Source organism: Sebastes umbrosus, chromosome 10, assembly GCF_015220745.1.
Source record: "Sebastes umbrosus isolate fSebUmb1 chromosome 10, fSebUmb1.pri, whole genome shotgun sequence".
Lineage (NCBI taxonomy): Eukaryota > Metazoa > Chordata > Actinopteri > Perciformes > Sebastidae > Sebastes > Sebastes umbrosus.
The window spans coordinates 9,247,189-9,265,675 of NC_051278.1; the positions used below are offsets into that span (position 1 = coordinate 9,247,189).

Here is an 18,487-nt window from a genome sequence, read left to right on the forward strand (position 1 = left end):
GGCATGTATACATACTCCTCGACACAAACAATCACACGTAGTGCAGCTTCACACTTTGCCATGTACTCACACATATACAGAGCTCGGTCTGAGGGGGACCGAGCCACCCCCTCCACACACACACACACACACACACACACACTCTTTAAAAAAATGACATCCAATGTGATATATATCGGTATCTTCATGTCAAGAAATAGTTCTATTTCTCTTTTAATCCCAACTGGTATGTTTGTCCATACTGCAGCCGTCCATAAGGTGCTCACCGGGGTAGAAAACAAGGTCACCTTTGGCTGGTGTCGCTGTATGGATGGTTTCAAATCATAAAACTGTACGTTTACAACTGGTCAGTGAACATGATAGCATAGCGGGCTTTTATTATGTGCCAATCACTGGATTACGTTTTCCACATAAACCAAAATGCAGAATTGGGCAGCTGAACCTCGGCCAGTTATGTGTTGCTGTTGTTATGATAAAAGTGTAGTCATCAAAGTAATTGCTGAGATCTGAGAGCATGGAAACATGATAAATGGTAAATGGACTTGCATTTATATAACGCCTTTCTAGTCTTCCAACCACTCAAAGGGCTTTACACTACATGTCAGCATGCACCCATTCACACACCGATGGCACAGCTTTCAGGAGCAATTCGGGGTTCAGTATCTAGCCCACACTTTAAAATGCGGACTGGAGGACGGAGATGCACCGATCCGACCTTTTCAGTTCCGATAGCGATACCTGGGCTTTGGGTATCAGCCGATCCCGAGTAGTTTAGTGAGCGTATAAACTACTTTTGTAAACTGAAGTCAGCGCACCTGAAATACAGAGTACATACAGTGTTTGCACAAACTTCTACGGCATATTCTGTAGTTCAGAGTTAAACCAGGATGTCCGTTTGTAAAGGCCCCAGTATGCTTCAAAGTTTAACAGCGTGTGTGTTCCCTATTTCCAACAGCAGAACTGGAACTGGGCTGCATTCGATTCGATTTTTGCAACTTTCTGAAACAAATCAACAGAACATCAGAACAATCCGACAATCACGGTATAAAAACATATAAACTATTTTTGCGTTTAGACATGGTTTGAAAACACATCAGAAGAACTAGTTCATTTCAATCTTACTAAACCCTAAACTGTAAGTTTGGGTGTTAAAGGTGTTCCGCCCAGCTCTCAACATGGCTTACAGCTAACGTGCTAACAGTGAAAACAACAGCCACAGTGCTGACAGAGTTAACAGTGTTAACCTGAGGGGGAACCAGAAGGTAGGTGCTACGCTTCTGCAACGGCGGCGTCAATCGGGACGGCGTTAAGAGCGTAAACGCAATATGAGCGTGTTGCAGAGCAGCGGCCATGAGCGAGCCAGTGGGGCACGCTCACATGCAGGAACATGCACTAACAGGCACGTGCGGCTGGCTGGGATATGTCAACAAAGCACAGGGAAGCTCTGATTATAACACACAGAATGAGAGCAATTTCATTCTCTGCTCAGGTAGACATTACTACTCTATATCTTTACACAGCAAATAGTTGTTTGCTGCTATATTAATGCTCTGGATATCATATAGAGCACCTTTAATGTTAGCGTTCACCTTTGTTTTCTCTTCCAAATAAATTTAGTCCTGAAGGTTTGCTTAAAATCTGAATGGTCGTCTGACTGCTCATGTTTGCACACAATATTGCCATGTTCCCAAATCGTACAATGTTATTAATACTACTGGAAGTAGTTTTTCAAAAATAAGACCCAAGTTGAACATAAACATCATAAATGTGTAAAACCTCCACGTGTATACTCTACACTGTGTGATCATGAAACGTTTGATTCACACCAGCAAGTCAGAAAATCCTCATTCCTTCCTACAGACTGCGCAAAAGATTCAGTTATAAGCAAAAAAAAAAAGAAATGTGTCCTATCCAGTAAAGATGGAAGTCTCTCAAGCATACAGAAATGTAAGTGAGAGTGAGTCAAGTCCCTCCCCGGTCCCCGCCGGAGCAGAGACTCATGGGAAGACCAGGATAACAGCCAATCCCTGAAGGAAGTGAGGAAGTGACTCCTCGCCAATCCCAGGGGTCAATGAGGTTACTACGGGGCTGCTGGGCCATCGCCATGGTACCCTGCCATCAGGGGACACCTGGCCAATCACATTTAGTGATGTGAAGTGTAAACACCTTTACACTGCAGCACATACATGTTGCCTTTACAGAAGCATGGGGTTTACTGTAAAGACAGGGGTGGAGCGAGGACCAGATCGTTATGCATGAAAAAGTGACGGCACTGATCTGAGCAGTCTGTGCTGTCACGGTGAAAAAGGCAGTAAAACTGAAGAAACGTTTATTAACCCATTTCATCTCAGTCATATTCTGTGACCACAATATTTGTTACATACAGTATAATTTGTTAACAGGTCTATTATTATTCCCTCGGCCAAGGAGGTTTTGTTTTTGGTTTGTTTGTCCGTTTGTCAGCAAGATTATGGAAAAATTACTGGCCCAATTTTCATTAAACCTGGTGGAAGGGTGTAGCGTGGGCCGAGGAAGAACCCATTGGAGCGGATTGGGATTAGGGCTGGGCGATATAGACAAAATATTCTATCGCAATATTTTTATCATTTTTATTTTATTTTTATTTATTTTTTTATTTTTATTTTTATAAACTTTATTTATACAGCACCTTTCATACATAAAATGCAGCTCAAAGTGGCTTACAAGAAAAGTAACATAAAATAAATAGAAACAACAACACAGGTGTGAAAGACAGAGTTCATCAGGAGCAAAATGTACCAATAAATAAGACCAATAAAACAATAAAATGCATAAAATTATGTTATAAAAAAGGTTAAAAAATTAATCAAAAGCAAGATCATAAAAATAAGTTTTGAGTTTTGAGCTGTGTTTTAAAACTGTCAACAGAAATATATATTTATATATATATATTCACATGGTAAAGCCTATTTTTGAAGACTCCTGTGTGAATTTCATTGACAAATGAAGAGTACTTTCTCATTTTAAGAACTTGAGTGCAAAATTGCAAGCACAGAAATTATAGAGAAAAAAAAAATATAGGCCTAGTCCATATTGTGATAGAAACAATATAGAAAAATATATATGAAAGACATTTTTATATCATTTTGACGATATATTTTGTCATATTGCCCAGTCCTTTTTGAGGTTAAATGAGTTAAACTCCATGTAACACTGGTATGCAAAATAACTTTCAAGAGAACATGCAAGTGTGCAAATGACTAATAAACATGGGGCATTTAATGGGAAAATTCTAATTAAAATGCATTCAGTCATCATTAATAACACACATTGTAATTTAGTGATATTATCATTTGAAAGCCTTGCATATACTGAAGGATTACATGTTCCTCTACAGACTCAGAAACATCTACAACTCCTGGGGTTATTAAAAGTTTAAAACTCCCAAGAGATGAACTCAGAGCAGTGGTCAAGTTTAGACCAAGACATTTTCTCTTACAGAGCTTTGAGAGTGCCAGCAGCTCAATCAACAGCTCACCAGAAGTCCGTTCTGTCTCTACTGAGCTGATCAACCTGACAAACGTTTGGCAGGAACTGACCATCAGCAGCCAGGTTTCCCTGCCCACTTTATTTCCTACAGACAGACTCATTCTGTGAATAAACATTATGCCTTGAGCAATACACAATGAACAGTCTGCCATCCAGGGTTTCCCTGAGCTAGTATGTTTTTTTACTTACTGAAATTAATGCAGGAACGACCAATGTTCTCCATTATGAGATGCTGATATTAAAGGGAATATTCGCCACCTTTTATGTGGCTGTCCAATCAGTGTTGATGGTAAATGTAGTCAATTGAAAAAATTAATTCCTTGGTGCTATATTGGCAGAGAAAGTTCAGTTCTCCTGCTCACAGAGCTGCGCCGGCAGTACCAGGATGCATTGCGCCCGGAGGGTCCCCGCCGGCCATATCCTCTTGCACGGCTAATGCAGCCACAGCCTCGGCTTCTCTCCGCTGCATTTCTTTGGCCGTATATTCTGGCTCAAATAAATACGTCTGAATATCCGAGTAAGCCAAAACACTAACCTGTAGTTCATCCTTGCCTCCAAGTAAACTACGTCAAATGACGGCGCTGGAACAACAGATTTTGCAGCTACATCTCAGCTTTCTCGATCAATGTAGCACACACTGAGGAATGTATTGTTTCAATTGACTACATTTACCATCAGCACTGATTGGACGTCCACATAAAAGGTGGCGAATTTTCCCTTTAAGAAACGTGGATTGTGTTTATTAGGTTGCACGTTTCCAGCTAACATTGGACAATCTGCAACCTCACCGCTAGATGCCACTAAATCCTACAAACTGTCCCTTTAACACAATACTGTTTTTGGTCGAAACACCGGCAGCTAACGGAGTCAAGTCAATTATATTTATAAAACCCAACATCACAAGTCATAAATGTCCTTCAAGGAGCTTAACAGTCTTCCTGATTTGGTGTGGTTTATATTGAAATCACTTTATAGACAACTGTCCCGGTTCAATGGCCCCTGCAAAAGGAGTACTGACTGTAACGTCTGATGAATAATGTGGGGAATACTGACCGGAGAGGCTCCGATTGTATAATGTTATAAACGGGGGCCATATTGTGGGATTCCTCAGAGAAGCAGATGTGCTCCAGCTGACTTACTCTGTAATCCCACCTCACTCTCTGATCCAACAACACACACACACACACACACACACACATATACACACACATACAGTGCACACAGAGAGAACATAAACAAGCTTTATCCTTTGATCATTGTGCGGCAGGAAAAAAAAGACATTACTGGCTCCAGAGGTCACCGCGAACAGGAATGCGTGGAAACTTGCATTTCCAGCGGGGACGGACGGGGATGCTCATATAACATCAAAGAGAGAAAACGACAGTCTGTTTGAAATAAAGTTTGCAATTCAAGTCTGTATTAACAACCGCTGATCAAATAACCAGACTTTACACACACACACACACACACACAGAGAAGGAAAGACAATCACTGAGCTGAGCCATTATAAACCAACCCATCAAGCATCCAATCCCCACTAATTGGAGACGAGATGGAAGGCGATGTTTCAGTGAAAGCTAACCTCTAACCACCTGCATTCTCAGTATGATGGTAGTTGGCAAGCTAGCAAAGGGATTAGCAGGTTTAGAGGAAGAAGTGAAGAGGTTGGCACCACTGAAGATGAATATTTCCCAACGTGAATTTGCATATGAAAGTGTACTTTTAACAATAAACCTCAATGTCAGTCAAAATCATAGGAGTCTCCTCAGTTACTCCATGACGCTACAGCGATATGTTATTATTATGTTCATCTGGAATACATATTTCAACTTTGTTTCTGAGAAATTTTCTGTTTGGTATGTCAAATAGCATTAAATACTACAGTACCCATGATTCTCAGCATGGGTCCATCCGGGTTCTTACTGGTCCTTACTTTCCCAACCCTCACAGACCCTGACAGATATAAATCCTCCTTCTGTGCAACACTATTTGCCTAATAATAAAGCCTATAATTGTAGTCTAATGCAAAGTGGGGAAAAGATTGCAGGGATAGACAACTTTACTGGTAACATTTTTTTGTGGGTATGCCATGAAAACATTTATTGCTGCTAGCTTGAGGTGCTTATAAGGTCTTTACACACCTGGGGCGGTTTTTTTTTGGTGCGATTAATTCGCACGTCAAACAGAGGAAGCTATTAAAGCTCATTTCACCATCTATTTGTATATAACCCTGCTTTTCCAGATTATAAACTGCTCCACAAAAAGAGGCAGTTTGTAGACGGGAGTCGACGGTACAAACAGTCAGCGACGTCTCTTGAATAAGCTATATATATATAGAGAGAATGGGAATGTGATGTGACCGGCAGCAAGTCGGACATTTTTTGGAGGATAAGGGTGAGAGTGTCATCCGCTAGCTGTCAAAAGATAACACAAAACACTGCACAGAGAATCAGATTTAAAAGCCAAATTGTAGTATATACAGTCAGACACAAAAGTAGGCTGACTTTAAGGGTGTCATTTTGCAAGATTCCGGTAGATTAATTACGCAATATTGGCCGACGTTTTCTTAGTATTCAGCTAACATAACATTATCTAGCTTATCTTTGTCCGGATGGTTGTGTAGTTGGTATTCGGCTTGTAGATCTGAATATCCTGTGCCCACTCGTTTGTAAATTGGACATCAACCTCCAAAGATTTACATATTTTGAACTGCTACAGGTGTTCGCTAACACCACAACACATCCGTGACCGTAGCCAGCAAGCTATCTAGCTTGGAGAGCAATGTGACTGACTAGAGATAGCATATTCTTACATACTATATTGGTCAATCTAATCATACATCACAGCGGTCATGTATTGTTCAACTGTTTTCCAAAGCTCAGGTGAAATTCCAGATACAGGTAAGAAGGAGTTGAACTGAAACATGTCACACACACACACACACACACACACACACACGATGGGAGTCATTCCTCCAGACGGGCAGCTTGGCAGGAGAGCTGAGCCAACTGTGAGACACCCAGTCCCAGAGCATCTGAATCCAGCCTAAGCCAACTCTACGGAGGAGGACGACAGCATTATCTAGTCTCTAATGACTCAACAGGATCTGGACTGGACTTATCACACTGACCATGTCCATCTTTACAACTACGTCTGATAGATGACAGGCAGCAACTACATTTGTGTGTCTTTAACGGGATATTAACTCACTCAGAAGGTAAAGAAGAGGGTGGCTTGCTAAAAACATGTTTCCAGTGACACCAACTGAGGCGTATTCACTAAATATAAATCAAAAAGTCTAAAGAGGTGCCTGTGCAATGCCATTCAACTTAGAGTGCCATACAAATTCCATAATAATGGCTTGAGTCACCAGAGCGTGAGTTTATCTTTTATACTGTTGACTCATCCAAGGTGTAAAAGAGATTTCACAACAAAACATGAATGTGATGCAAAAGAACAGACCGCCAGCTCTTGATTGGAGGTTGTTCTGGGCCACTGGGGTGAAATGACGTTAACGTGACGCAAAAAGCAAACATTAACACGCATTTTAAACTCATTTTAAAGGGGACATATTACATTTTCAGTGCTTATGCACATACATTTGGGAATCTAGAGTACCTACCAACCCACAAACTGTGAAATAAGACAACCCACTCTCACAAGCCAATCAGAGCAGACTGGGCTTTTCTTAAAGAGACAGTCGCTGAAACGGAGCGTTTCAGACAGAGGCTGAATACAGGTGTATTCAGACAGACAGTATGAGAAAAATAATGTGTATGTGTATGAACCTGAAAATGAGCACGATATGTCCCCTTTAAATTCGACCAGGTGATATAGAGCTGGTGGTTGAAAAACAACTGCTGCCACTCACCGGACGTCATTTTGCTGCGGAGGTTTCTTCTGCCCAACCAGGTTCACCGTTCTGGCTTGGATAGGCTTCTCTTCTCTGAAACACACGGAGGTAGGAAAATGTTAACAATGTGCCTTTCTGCCTCTCTTACGTTCACATAAATTAAAATAACTATAAATACGAGCATCAGTCCAGACTGCAGTTAGCCCTGAGTTCATTTTGTTACGCTAAGCTTTCCTATGAGTAACTGCTAGCTTTCAAATGTCAATATTTGCCTCATAAACCAACACGTTCCCAACTCGTCATATACTGACGCTTTGTCAAACCCCTCGGCGCCACTTTTCGGTCGCAGTAAACAAGTGCTAAATGTTTTGAATCAAACAAAAACACCTGCGTATGTTTAGGCAACAAAACCACTAAGTTAGGTTTAAGAAAAAACAACGTGGTTGGGCTTAAACTACTACATTTGTACAGTAAAATGACAAATGACACTGAACGTTGTGAACACGAGACACAAACGAGCAGCTGATTGTAACGTGAAAGTGAAATTTAACGCACAGGACACGAAGAGCGGTCTCCTGGATGAAAGCCTTGTGTTTGTTGGACCCATCCATCTCTCCTCCCTCCCATCTTTTTGCTCTTTAAACTACATCAAAACAGCACTTCCCTGAGCGTTTAATAATGCCACAGATGGGTTTACATTGTAGTTAATGGAACGCCCGGTGCATCTTATACCAACGACGCTAAAGGGTGCCTTGTGCGTCGGTATCGAACGCACAAGGCCATGATAAAGCGTCGGTATTTGACGCCGTGGGAATGAGAACAGGCTGCATAAACCTTTGTGTTTTGAGGCTCTATAGTTGGTCCTGATTATGTTCTCACTCCTAATGAACTGTACAGCTATTTTGTGTCACCTGAGTTCGAATGACATTGCACTCACTCAACCAACAGAAACCAAACCAAAAAAAGCTCCAAATACAACCTGAACTGCTCACTTAGACTGTCACTGCAGTGTCGAAGATACGTTTAGGTCGTCAATGACAGATAATGACATTCTTTCAATATGTCCACTGACACATTCACGGTGTGATTCGAAACCATCTCATCCTTAAACATGAACAGTGGGCTCTGATCAGTCAGATCACAGAGGAAACTCAAGAGCGAAATCCCCGCCAACGCCCACGCTGTCTAAAACAGACATGTCTTTTTATCGTCAACACTGTGGGTACCCCTCTCATTATGGTGATATCTCTTTGTTCCATCCACTGGCTGTTTAAAATAAGTAGTGATTGAAGTAGATGTGCCATCCTCCGATTACACTGGTAAAGTATACTGCATTACTTTTTAAAAGGGACTTATAATGCTACTTTTTCACAAGGGATGTCATCTTTAAATTAAGTTTAAGTTTCGGCTATTACTGGAGTTTTGTGTCTAAAGGACCAGTGTGTTTGCAAGTTTTAGCTGACATTTTCAAATGTATGCTACACATTTTTTTATTTCTGGATGTATTGAACATTTCAGGTGTCCATTGGTTTCCATTTACTTCAATATGGCATTAAAATCAATTATCAGACTTGAGTCTTGAGTCGTGAAATCCATCACAGTGAACGTCTCTGTTTTGTTTGTTTTTGTCAGTGACATTACATTATTATAGCAACATTACAAGTTTAAAGTGCAAATTGATTTGATTTGAAAAGTCTGCACTGTTAGAAAAATACGTGCAGATTTACACTTATTCCAGCAACTTTAAAAAGTTTGCTAATAGATTTTCATTTTGTATGAAAATGTATGGAAGCCAAAATATATATGAAATTGTAGGAAAAATGCCTTCAAATTTCTAAAATACTGCAGCATGGTTTACAAAATGATTAGCTGTGATGTAAAATCTATGTGATTTTTAAATAAAATGGATGAAGTGGTTTAATCCTACAGACTGCTATCAGCACCAACACTGACCTCATTAAACTGATTCATATTAAATAAAAAAAAAAATGTCAATGTTGTTATAAAAATTCTGTGTTTCCGTCACCAACTATTATTCATTCCCAACAGGCTGTCGATTAATTTTAAGTGTTCGACCAATCCCTGGCTTCGTGCTACCTTACATAACAAGGATCTCAATGAAGACCACACAAGCACGTAATGTAATTTGTGGAAACAGAGAGCACCGGTATTGGACTCATATTCTGTATCGGCAGATTCCCTACAAAGAGGTATCGGAAACAGTATCAAGAGGAAAAAGTTGGATTTTTTGCATCCCCAATAAGTTAATGGGCTAAAACATCCTTATGGTCCTTTAAGGTCAGATTCCACTCTTGAATATAAGAAAAAGCCTGACTTTAAGTTGTTTAGTTTGAACTTCAGAGATGTTTCACAGCTCTCCGGAAACTATTACACATACTAATATCTTACTTTTTTTTAGATATCAGATAACAATATAGTTATTGTTGAATTAATATTATGCATTGTAGGTAAATCAGCTCTATCTAAAGTAGAGAGTACAATGCGTTGCAATTAACCTACTGTATATAGCACATCTTACTCATCTAGTCAAGAAAAAACAGATGCAAGCAACTTACAGCAACAGAAGCATAAACACCACACACCTACGCAAAATGTTTTTCATCTACTTGAACTTTTACAATGAATATACATGTATGTGTGTGTGTTTCCTGTGTATTCACTTAGGGCTGAGACAAGTCCAGCACATGTTTCTACTTTCAAGGTGAGAGCACAGACATAAACTAGCTCTCTGTGAAATGATAATAAGTGATCAATTACTTCCAGAGAGTAAGGCTTATACTGACATTAAAGGTGCTAAATACGGGATTGGAAGCATTTCTATTGCCTCTAAATGGCTCTCAACATGGCGACAGCGAGCTATAGCTTGCAGCTAACGGTGCTAACAATGCTAAACAGTGCAAACAACGGCGAAAGTGCTGACAGAGATAACAGTGTTAACCTGAGGGTGGGTGCTACGCTTCCGCAACGCCACCCGTCGTCGCAGTGCGGAGCAGCAGCCATGAGCTAGCTAGTGGGGCACCACAACAGTCACATGCACTAAAAGCACACACGGCCAGCCCGGCGATGTCAACAAAGCACAGAGAAGCTCAGACTACAACACACACAGAAAGAGAGTGACTTCATTCTCTTCCCAGGTAGACATTACTCCTCTATATCTTTACATAGACAATAGTTGTTTGCTGCTATATTAATGCTCTGGATATTGAATTTAGCACCTTTAAAGACACAGTTCACTCCAAAATCAAAATAAGTTTCCCTCTTACCTGTAGTGCTATTTATCAATCTAGATTATTTTAGCGTGAGTTGGCAAGTGTTGGAGGCCATAGAGACGTCTGCCATCTCTCAAATGTAATGGAACTAGATGGTGGAACTTGTGGTGCTCAAAGTGGCAAAACAATACATTTGAAAAACTCAACAGCAATTTCTCTTTCCAGAAATCTTGACCCGGTTACTCAAGATAATCTACCAACCTTGTTGTGAGCAGTTTCATACTAGGAACTATTTTATTTCTAAAGAAATACACCCGCAAACCGAATCACCGCACAGAAGGAAGCTAACCGATACTGCTAGCTCACCCACCACCACTGAGCTGGCTAAGGAAACAGCTCAGCCGAGGAGGAAGCCATTTATGTTTACATCTCGCGCTGTCACGAGCCTCTCGTCCATGAAGAGGCGCTTTCTTCTGGAAAGAGACATTGCTGTTGAGTTTTTCAAATGTATTTTTTAGTCACTTTGAGCACCACAAGCCGAGTGCCTAGTTCCATTACATTGGAGAGAAGGCAGACATCTCAATGGACGATATTTCCAACACTCACACCAAAACAATCTAGATTGATAAAAAGCACTACAGGTAAGAGAAAAATATGTATTTTTGATTTGGGGATGAACTGTGTCTTTAAGTAAAGTATCTGGCAAGAATATCCATGTTCCTTGATAAGCAAACCATGAGGACACTAGTTACATCATTAGTTCAATGCCACTCTGATTATACCTGCATAACTTGGTACAACTAAAAGAACAATAGATGAGCTTCAAAAAGCTCAGAACAAACTAATGAGGGTCGTCCTTCGTCTCAGTCCAAGAACGCATATTAGCCCAAACCATTTTAAAGAGTTGAATTGGCTCTCCGTCTGAAGGTAGAATTCAACAGTTAAAAACGTATTATGGTCTTCAAGATTTTACAAGGTCTATGTCCAAATTATTTTATTGGGTATTTTCAGAATGGTCGGGACTCTCATGGCCTGAATACGAGGGCTATAGTGTATCTAACCTGAAAAGTAAAGTAGGGAGAAGCACATTTCTCTACACAGGTGGGGAGGAGTGGAATAAAATCCCCCAAAAATACGAGTATTAAATACTTGACAAATCTCCCTTTAATAAATATGCAAATAATTGCGATGAAATACTTTAATCGATCGACAGCCCTATTTATAATACAGTGAGGGAATGTTGACCATTGATGCTTTGTTATATTGCTGTAGGGAGGAGCTTTACTGTACTATAGTCCTGTACTTTCCATTTATGTAACTGGGATTTTAGGCTTTTAAAGAAGGATTGTAGCGGAGGTCATTTGCAGTTTATCCATCTTTCTTTCTGTAAATCATAAACCACTTTACCTCATGAGAATTATTGACATTGTTTACCCACAATTTATTTACCATTACATCATTGTCGCCATGGCTATATACCATCGAGGAGGTATGCGTCCACATACTGTGATCCTATATGCTTTAAAAGCAAGACGATATCTTTAAATCCTCATCATAAGAGTAGTGTATTCTCTGCCTCTCTGCATTACAACCCACACTACCCTGCTGCTAGTACACTCACCATGCATGTATTAGTCAACCAGTGCAGCTTTTTCAGTGCAGATCGTAAAGACACACACACACACGCAGGCACGCACACTGCTTTGCTATGGCAATCTCCATTCTAAACAGTGATGAGAGGAAACGCTGCTGAAGCCAATATAGGTTAAGGAGACATGTATGTGTCTGCTGACAGTATTTGCAGCATGTGATACGAGCGAATCCACGGCGTCTTACTGAAAATGATGCATAGCCACTTAGAGCCGGAGCCATATATTGGACATTTCCTTCTTTAGATGCAATGAATCGATCTTCCGTTCCAGTGCTGGGCTATCAGTCCGCACAGAGGGCTTAAAATAGAACAGGGACGTAAAGCTTGAGGAGCGCCTCCTCGCTTTATAGGTGGGTCGGTCTGTCTTTCTATCTGCACATCTATGCATGCAGCTCCAACTTGATGCATTTTTCTGCTGGAAAAGGGGGGTTCGTGTTTGCACCGATCGAAATAAAGACTTTTCTCCATGCATGTATGGTGGTGGTATAGAGGAGGATGCACACAGTGAATATATACACACAGGCACCTTTTCTTCCCCCCCGTTATAGGCCTACTGGTTCTATAACAGCCTGTCTGTTGTAAGAGCACTGGCCTACATACGGTGCATACGGCTGGGAAAGGCTCAACCGTACCCCAGAGCTGAGAACAGCAGCTGTTGAGATGGAGGATGCTGCACAGATAAAAGCCAACAGGGAGGGTTTTTGACTTTTTTACTATACTGTCAGTGCCAACTAAGCGAGCCTTTCCTCTGCTGCATCTATATAAATGAGGTAAAGTCAAAAAATACTTGACTCAGGCATCGGTGCGATGATGATGATGTTGAGGACAGATGAGAAATCAGCTCTTTTTTTTGTCATCTGTGATGCTGCTGATGATGGGGGCATGGTGACACGCCCCTTCATCATCCTCCCACCATCCTCTTCCTCTATGAGCAAAGTTACACCTGACCCACCGCCACACTCATTAAGCCTCTATATATATGCAAACTGGAGGTGAACCTGTCTCTTGCACCTACAGCTGTATAGCCTATACATGTAGCCTAGTCTGTGTGTGGAGAGAGACCTGCAGGATGTGGATATAAGCTCCACACATACATGCATGCATGGTGAGATACAGTGGAGTGAAGCATCCATAAGAGGAGGTGGATGGACTTCTTCTTCAGAGCCGAAATAGAACCAGGCCCAGTCTCTCTCTCTTTAACACACACCACACTTTTTCTCTCTCTCTTTCTCTATCTCTATCCCTCTCTCCTGACCCACCACACACTCATTAAGCCTCTATATATCTGCAAACTGGAGGTGAACCTGTCTCTTGCACCTACAGCTGTATAGCCTATACATGTAGCCTGTCTGTGTGTGTGGAGAGAGACCTGCAGGATGTGGATATAGGCTCCACACATACATGCATGCATGGTGAGATACACAGTGGAGTGATGCTGAAGCATCCATAAGGAGAGGACGGAGGTGGATGGACTTCTTCAGAACTGAAATAGAACCAGGCCCAGTCTCTCTCTCTCTCTCTTCAACACACACACACTTCTCCTCTCTCTCTCTCTCTCTCTATCTCCATCCCTCTCTTACTTTGCCTGCCTGTGTGTGTGGAGAGAGACCTGCAGGATGTGGATATAGGCTCCACACATACATGCATGCATGGTGAGATAGAGTGATGCTGAAGCATCCATAAGAGGAGGTGGATCTTCTTCAGAACGGAAATAGAACCAGGCCCAGTCTCTCTCTCTCTCTCTTTAACACACACCACACTTCTCCTCTATATCTCCATCCCTCTCTTACTTTATCATGGCCTCCTCCTTCGCCTCCTCCTCCCGTTGCCGAGCCAGCACAGCCATGATGATCTTCCTCTCGTCCTCCGTCAGATGGCTGAGGTCCGGCTCCGGGATGGCCGGGGGGTTGACGGGTGGGCGCGGCGGGCCGCCCCGAGGAGGGCCCACCGAGGCGAACATCTTCCCCACCACCACCACCTCCACCTCCACCTCCAGCACCACCACCACCTCCTCCTACTCTTCCTCCCTCCTCCTCCTCGGTACGGGATCACGGAGAGAAAACCCGCTGGTGGAGCCCACGGATCACGACATGGCCCACGGACAAAGCAGCGGCGGATGGAGCGACTGATGCTGGGTTGCCATGGCGGCGGCGGTGGCGGGGGGTACCCAGGGCGGCGGTAGCAGCAGCGGTGACGGCGTCGGTGGTGGTGGTGGTAGTCGGTTCCCGGTTGCCGTTTTCAGTCTCTCCTTCTCCCTGCTCCGGTATCTTCTCCCCCCACCCCCCTCCCACCGCCCGCCCGCCCGCCTCTCCCCTCCACCACCTCCGTTTTACGCGGAGCCCATCTCTCCGGCGGTCGGTCGGGATGATGGCACACACAGGGAGGGGGATCTCGCTTCCTTTCCTTCCTTCCTTTCCTTCAGGGCCGGGCAGAGAGGGGGGGTCCTCCTCTGGGTCTCTCCGGTCCACTCCGGTCCCGGTGTGTGGCTGCGACTTCTTCTTCTTCTTCTTCTTGTTGTGCAGCGCCGCCGCTGATGCTGCTGCTGATTGTGATGGTGATGGTGGTCCTGATGCTGATGCTGCTGTCAGGGAGACGGAACCGTCAATGGGACCGCAGCCCCTCAAGCGCGTTCACTTCGCTCTTTGCAGGCGAGAGCGCGCGCAGGCTCTCATTTGAGAATGGGGGGCTCCACTCACCGTCAAGATGCGCGCTCACGACAGCCTGTATAGCACACTCAGGAGATAAAGGGTTCACTCGAGGATGCATTGGGGGTTATTGTAGGACCAGGAGGATCACTCATGGACGTTTGGAAACACTTAAACAGAAGAATCCTTTTTTTATTATTTTTTTCTAATTTAATGGATTATAATTAGGCCAATTATTATATTATTTATTATTATTATTATTATTATTAATAATAATAATAATAATAATAAAAATAATAATAATAATAATTGCTTTTTTAAAGAGGTAAAATGTCCTTAAAAATCTGTCACAATGTAGATAGGCTTACAACTTCATTCAAGCGCAATTTAAGGGTTCACCCCAAATTTGGGATTAATGAACAGGCAATATCATTATCAATATCAATCGATTATATTTGATAGATGTGTGGCGGTACTGAGTTCCCCAGACTTTAGTTGTTCAGTCAGAAGACTGAAAAACAGTTCCCATCCACATAATAATATAAAATAAAATGCCTTCTTAATAATAATAATGAACAAATGCCTCTTCAATAATGAACAAATGCCTCTATATTAACAAACAATTAAGGAAACTGAAATATTGGTTTGTGTTTTTCCTTTTACCCTCCTTTAAAGTTTTCCCAAATAAAATACACTAAAAGAAATGGGTATAAAGGGTTTCATTGAAAATCAACAAATGAATAGAATACAAAAATACAGCCTGCAGGCGTTAGGCTATTGTAAGGCAAGCCAGATCGTTGCACAAATAGTACCTAAACGTCCCAGTGCAGGTAACCTAATTGGTTGGCACTTAACTTGTTTCCCCAACTAGGAGAGTCAACACTCTCAACAAACAAAACACAAAGATCACAGAATCCCAAAAGGGCCCAAAACAGACCAGAGTTTCTGGTAAAGCTGATAACACATGTTGCATTGAGTGAAGGAGAGATCAGAATGACACTGGGTGTGCAGTTTCCCTCCTCTTTTAAGCCCTACAGAAAGGGCGTCGTTACACCCTGATTGGCCAAGAGGGGAATGCACCAAGCTGCTCTCAACTATCATTTAAGAGCCAGTCCCCACACCCTGCGCAACAGGTGAACTGAATAACCCTCTAATCACTCAGCAACTCAACCAAAAAAACACCAGGGAAAAGGGAAACAACAGCAAGCACCAGAGAATTGGCAGCTGCCACAGATGGATAGATTGAAAATTTTTAGTGGTGTCATTTTTAAGGGATAAACACCTAATCTGCACCTAACACCTAATCTACCAAATAAAAATCTTATATATCACTTAGGCTCATATAAATCGTTACTTAAGGGATTCACTCGATAATTGTGGTTTATCAAAGGGACTGTTTGTAACTTTCAGAAATGCTTGTTAACAGCGACACCTGTGGCCATTAAATCAACGAAAGTCAGCATTGGGCAGTGTGTAGTGTGCACGCATGAACGTGAGGTGGAGCGAGAACGAGCGCACTGTGTGAGTGAAGGCAAGCAGGCAGAGGAGCAGAGTACAGCAGAGACTCCGGCCCTAGAGACCAAAGCTACGGGCTCCCCCGCGTCCTCCGACCACGGCCAACACTGTTTATCAGACGGGCTTCACTAGATATAACTTTGCTGTTTTGGTGCTTCCGTGTAGTTTGTGTTGGAGTCTGAGTCTCTTAATACAGCCATGGTCTGAGTCTGAAGAGCGTAGCCACACGCGAGCGTGTATATGCGAGCGCGCATGGGAAACCGACCCGGTAGATTTATACAAGTTACAAGTTACAAACAGTCCCTTTAACGGGTAAATTATGGTAATAGATCATTATGTAATATGGGATTTTTAATGGGTTTTCTGCATAGATTAAGGGCTTTTAAGGTGAAAAAAAACTATAATATTGTCAAACCCTGAATGTTCACCTTAACTGAAAAATTAAAGCCATTTTAAGTTGCAAATTAAGGGCTGACTCCCCTTAAAATCAACTAAAACCATACAGATAATCCATTGAAATACCTTAATATATGACAATTAATTTATTTTATTAATATATTTACATTATTATTTATAAGTGGCTATTACATTAATATCATTATTATTATTATTATTATTATTATTATTATTATTATAATTATAATAATAATAATAATAATATGAATGGAATTGTAAGATGAAAAAATTAGGAATTCAGTTTTATAGTGTATAGTTTAACCATTATTTCAATAAGTAAATTAGCAATAGAACAAAGATATAACTATATTTTTGCTTTATTTCTATTTTTATTTAAATACACAGTGTAGAAGAAGCGATAAGACTGAATGAAATTAATGAAAAAGCTTAAAAACTAGACCATCAAAAGGAAATGCAGGCCTAGCATACGTGGTAGGTATAGGTCAAAATACAATTCTATTAGTAATATAAAAGAAATAATGACTGCAAGTCTAAAGAACCCTTTTCTAGTATTGTATGAAACCCTTCACAATAAGAGTGTTTGCACCCTCCTCCTCGCTCCCACCAATCATTGCGTGTTAGAATGACGTGCATCCCCCTTTTTTTCTCCTTCCTCCCTCCCTCTCTCCCTCTCTCTCTCTCTCTCTCTCTCTCCACTCCTTCCTTCTGTCCTTCCTCCTTATCCATCCTTCCAGCAGTTCCCAGCACACACACACACACACACACACACACACACACACACTGACACGACTTCCTCATGCTGAAAAAACAATCTGAATGGAGCCTGAGGTTTACCACATAGCCATGCACATGTATGGCTACAGGGTGACATTTACAGTATGTCAGCGTAGGCCTACAACATTTTAATTATAGCTCTCTGTGTGGAGAGAGGAGGTTCCCAAACATTACTATTCAGATGCACGACGAGAATGTGCCACACAGCTGGGAAGTGTAAATCACACAAACTGTATAACAAAACAAGATAATTAATTGTGCCACACAAATCTAAATTTAGAAACAAATGTACTTTATTGGACTATTTATAGCCTCAGATCCAGATTTGAATATCTGATATACCTACACTGTAAACAATTGCTGTTAATTTACAGCAGGATTTCAACAGTATTAACCTGTTATTGCTAAAAACAGTGCTTTACTGTTAATACAAAAGAAAACCTGTTAAATTATAGGCCGTTTTTTAACTGAACTATAATGCATTCTTAAAAAACAGCACTTTACTGCTGATCATCTGTCTAAAGTATCATCAGTAACAGTTTCATGCAGTGTTTTTTTAATTCTGGGACCTGATTACATGATTGTAAAATCAGTGAATTAGCTCTGTTCTTCACTCACATGTTGGTATGGTTTGCATTCTGTGCTTGTAGCCAGCTATAGACAGACATTTTGGGAAAAGTGTCAACAAGTCTATTATAGCCTTTTTCCTAATAAGTGCCTTTAATTGTATTTAGTGTGACTATTCCTATGTCTGTAACCTGCTAAGTCTATTCATCTAGGCAAAAAATAATGTTTATTAAAATGTATGTAAAAAATACAACCTAAATAGTGCATTAAAACTAATCAGTAAGATAATGTAAAAGAAAGGTGAAAA

At 41.4% G+C, this 18,487-nt stretch overlaps 1 protein-coding gene across 12 annotated transcripts in view; it reads right to left on the reverse strand.

Moving 5' to 3' along the window:
• The window catches only part of LOC119495401 (regulating synaptic membrane exocytosis protein 1-like), a 103,359-nt gene extending 88,270 nt beyond the window's left edge, over nucleotides 1–15,089 (reverse strand). For 3 of the 12 annotated variants that reach the window (XM_037781803.1, XM_037781807.1, XM_037781806.1), the window contains exons 1-2: nucleotides 14,053–15,089; nucleotides 7,400–7,474 (exon numbers count right to left, since the gene is read on the reverse strand). In XM_037781803.1, coding sequence (XP_037637731.1) covers nucleotides 7,400–7,474; nucleotides 14,053–14,222 — 245 coding nt within the window. In that variant the 5' untranslated portion in view covers nucleotides 14,223–15,089. The remainder of the gene's footprint in view (nucleotides 1–7,399; nucleotides 7,475–14,052) is intronic. The other 9 variants (XM_037781805.1, XM_037781804.1, XM_037781811.1 and 6 more) reach the window with 7 other exon arrangements.
• Between the last annotated feature and the right edge of the window lie 3,398 nt (nucleotides 15,090–18,487).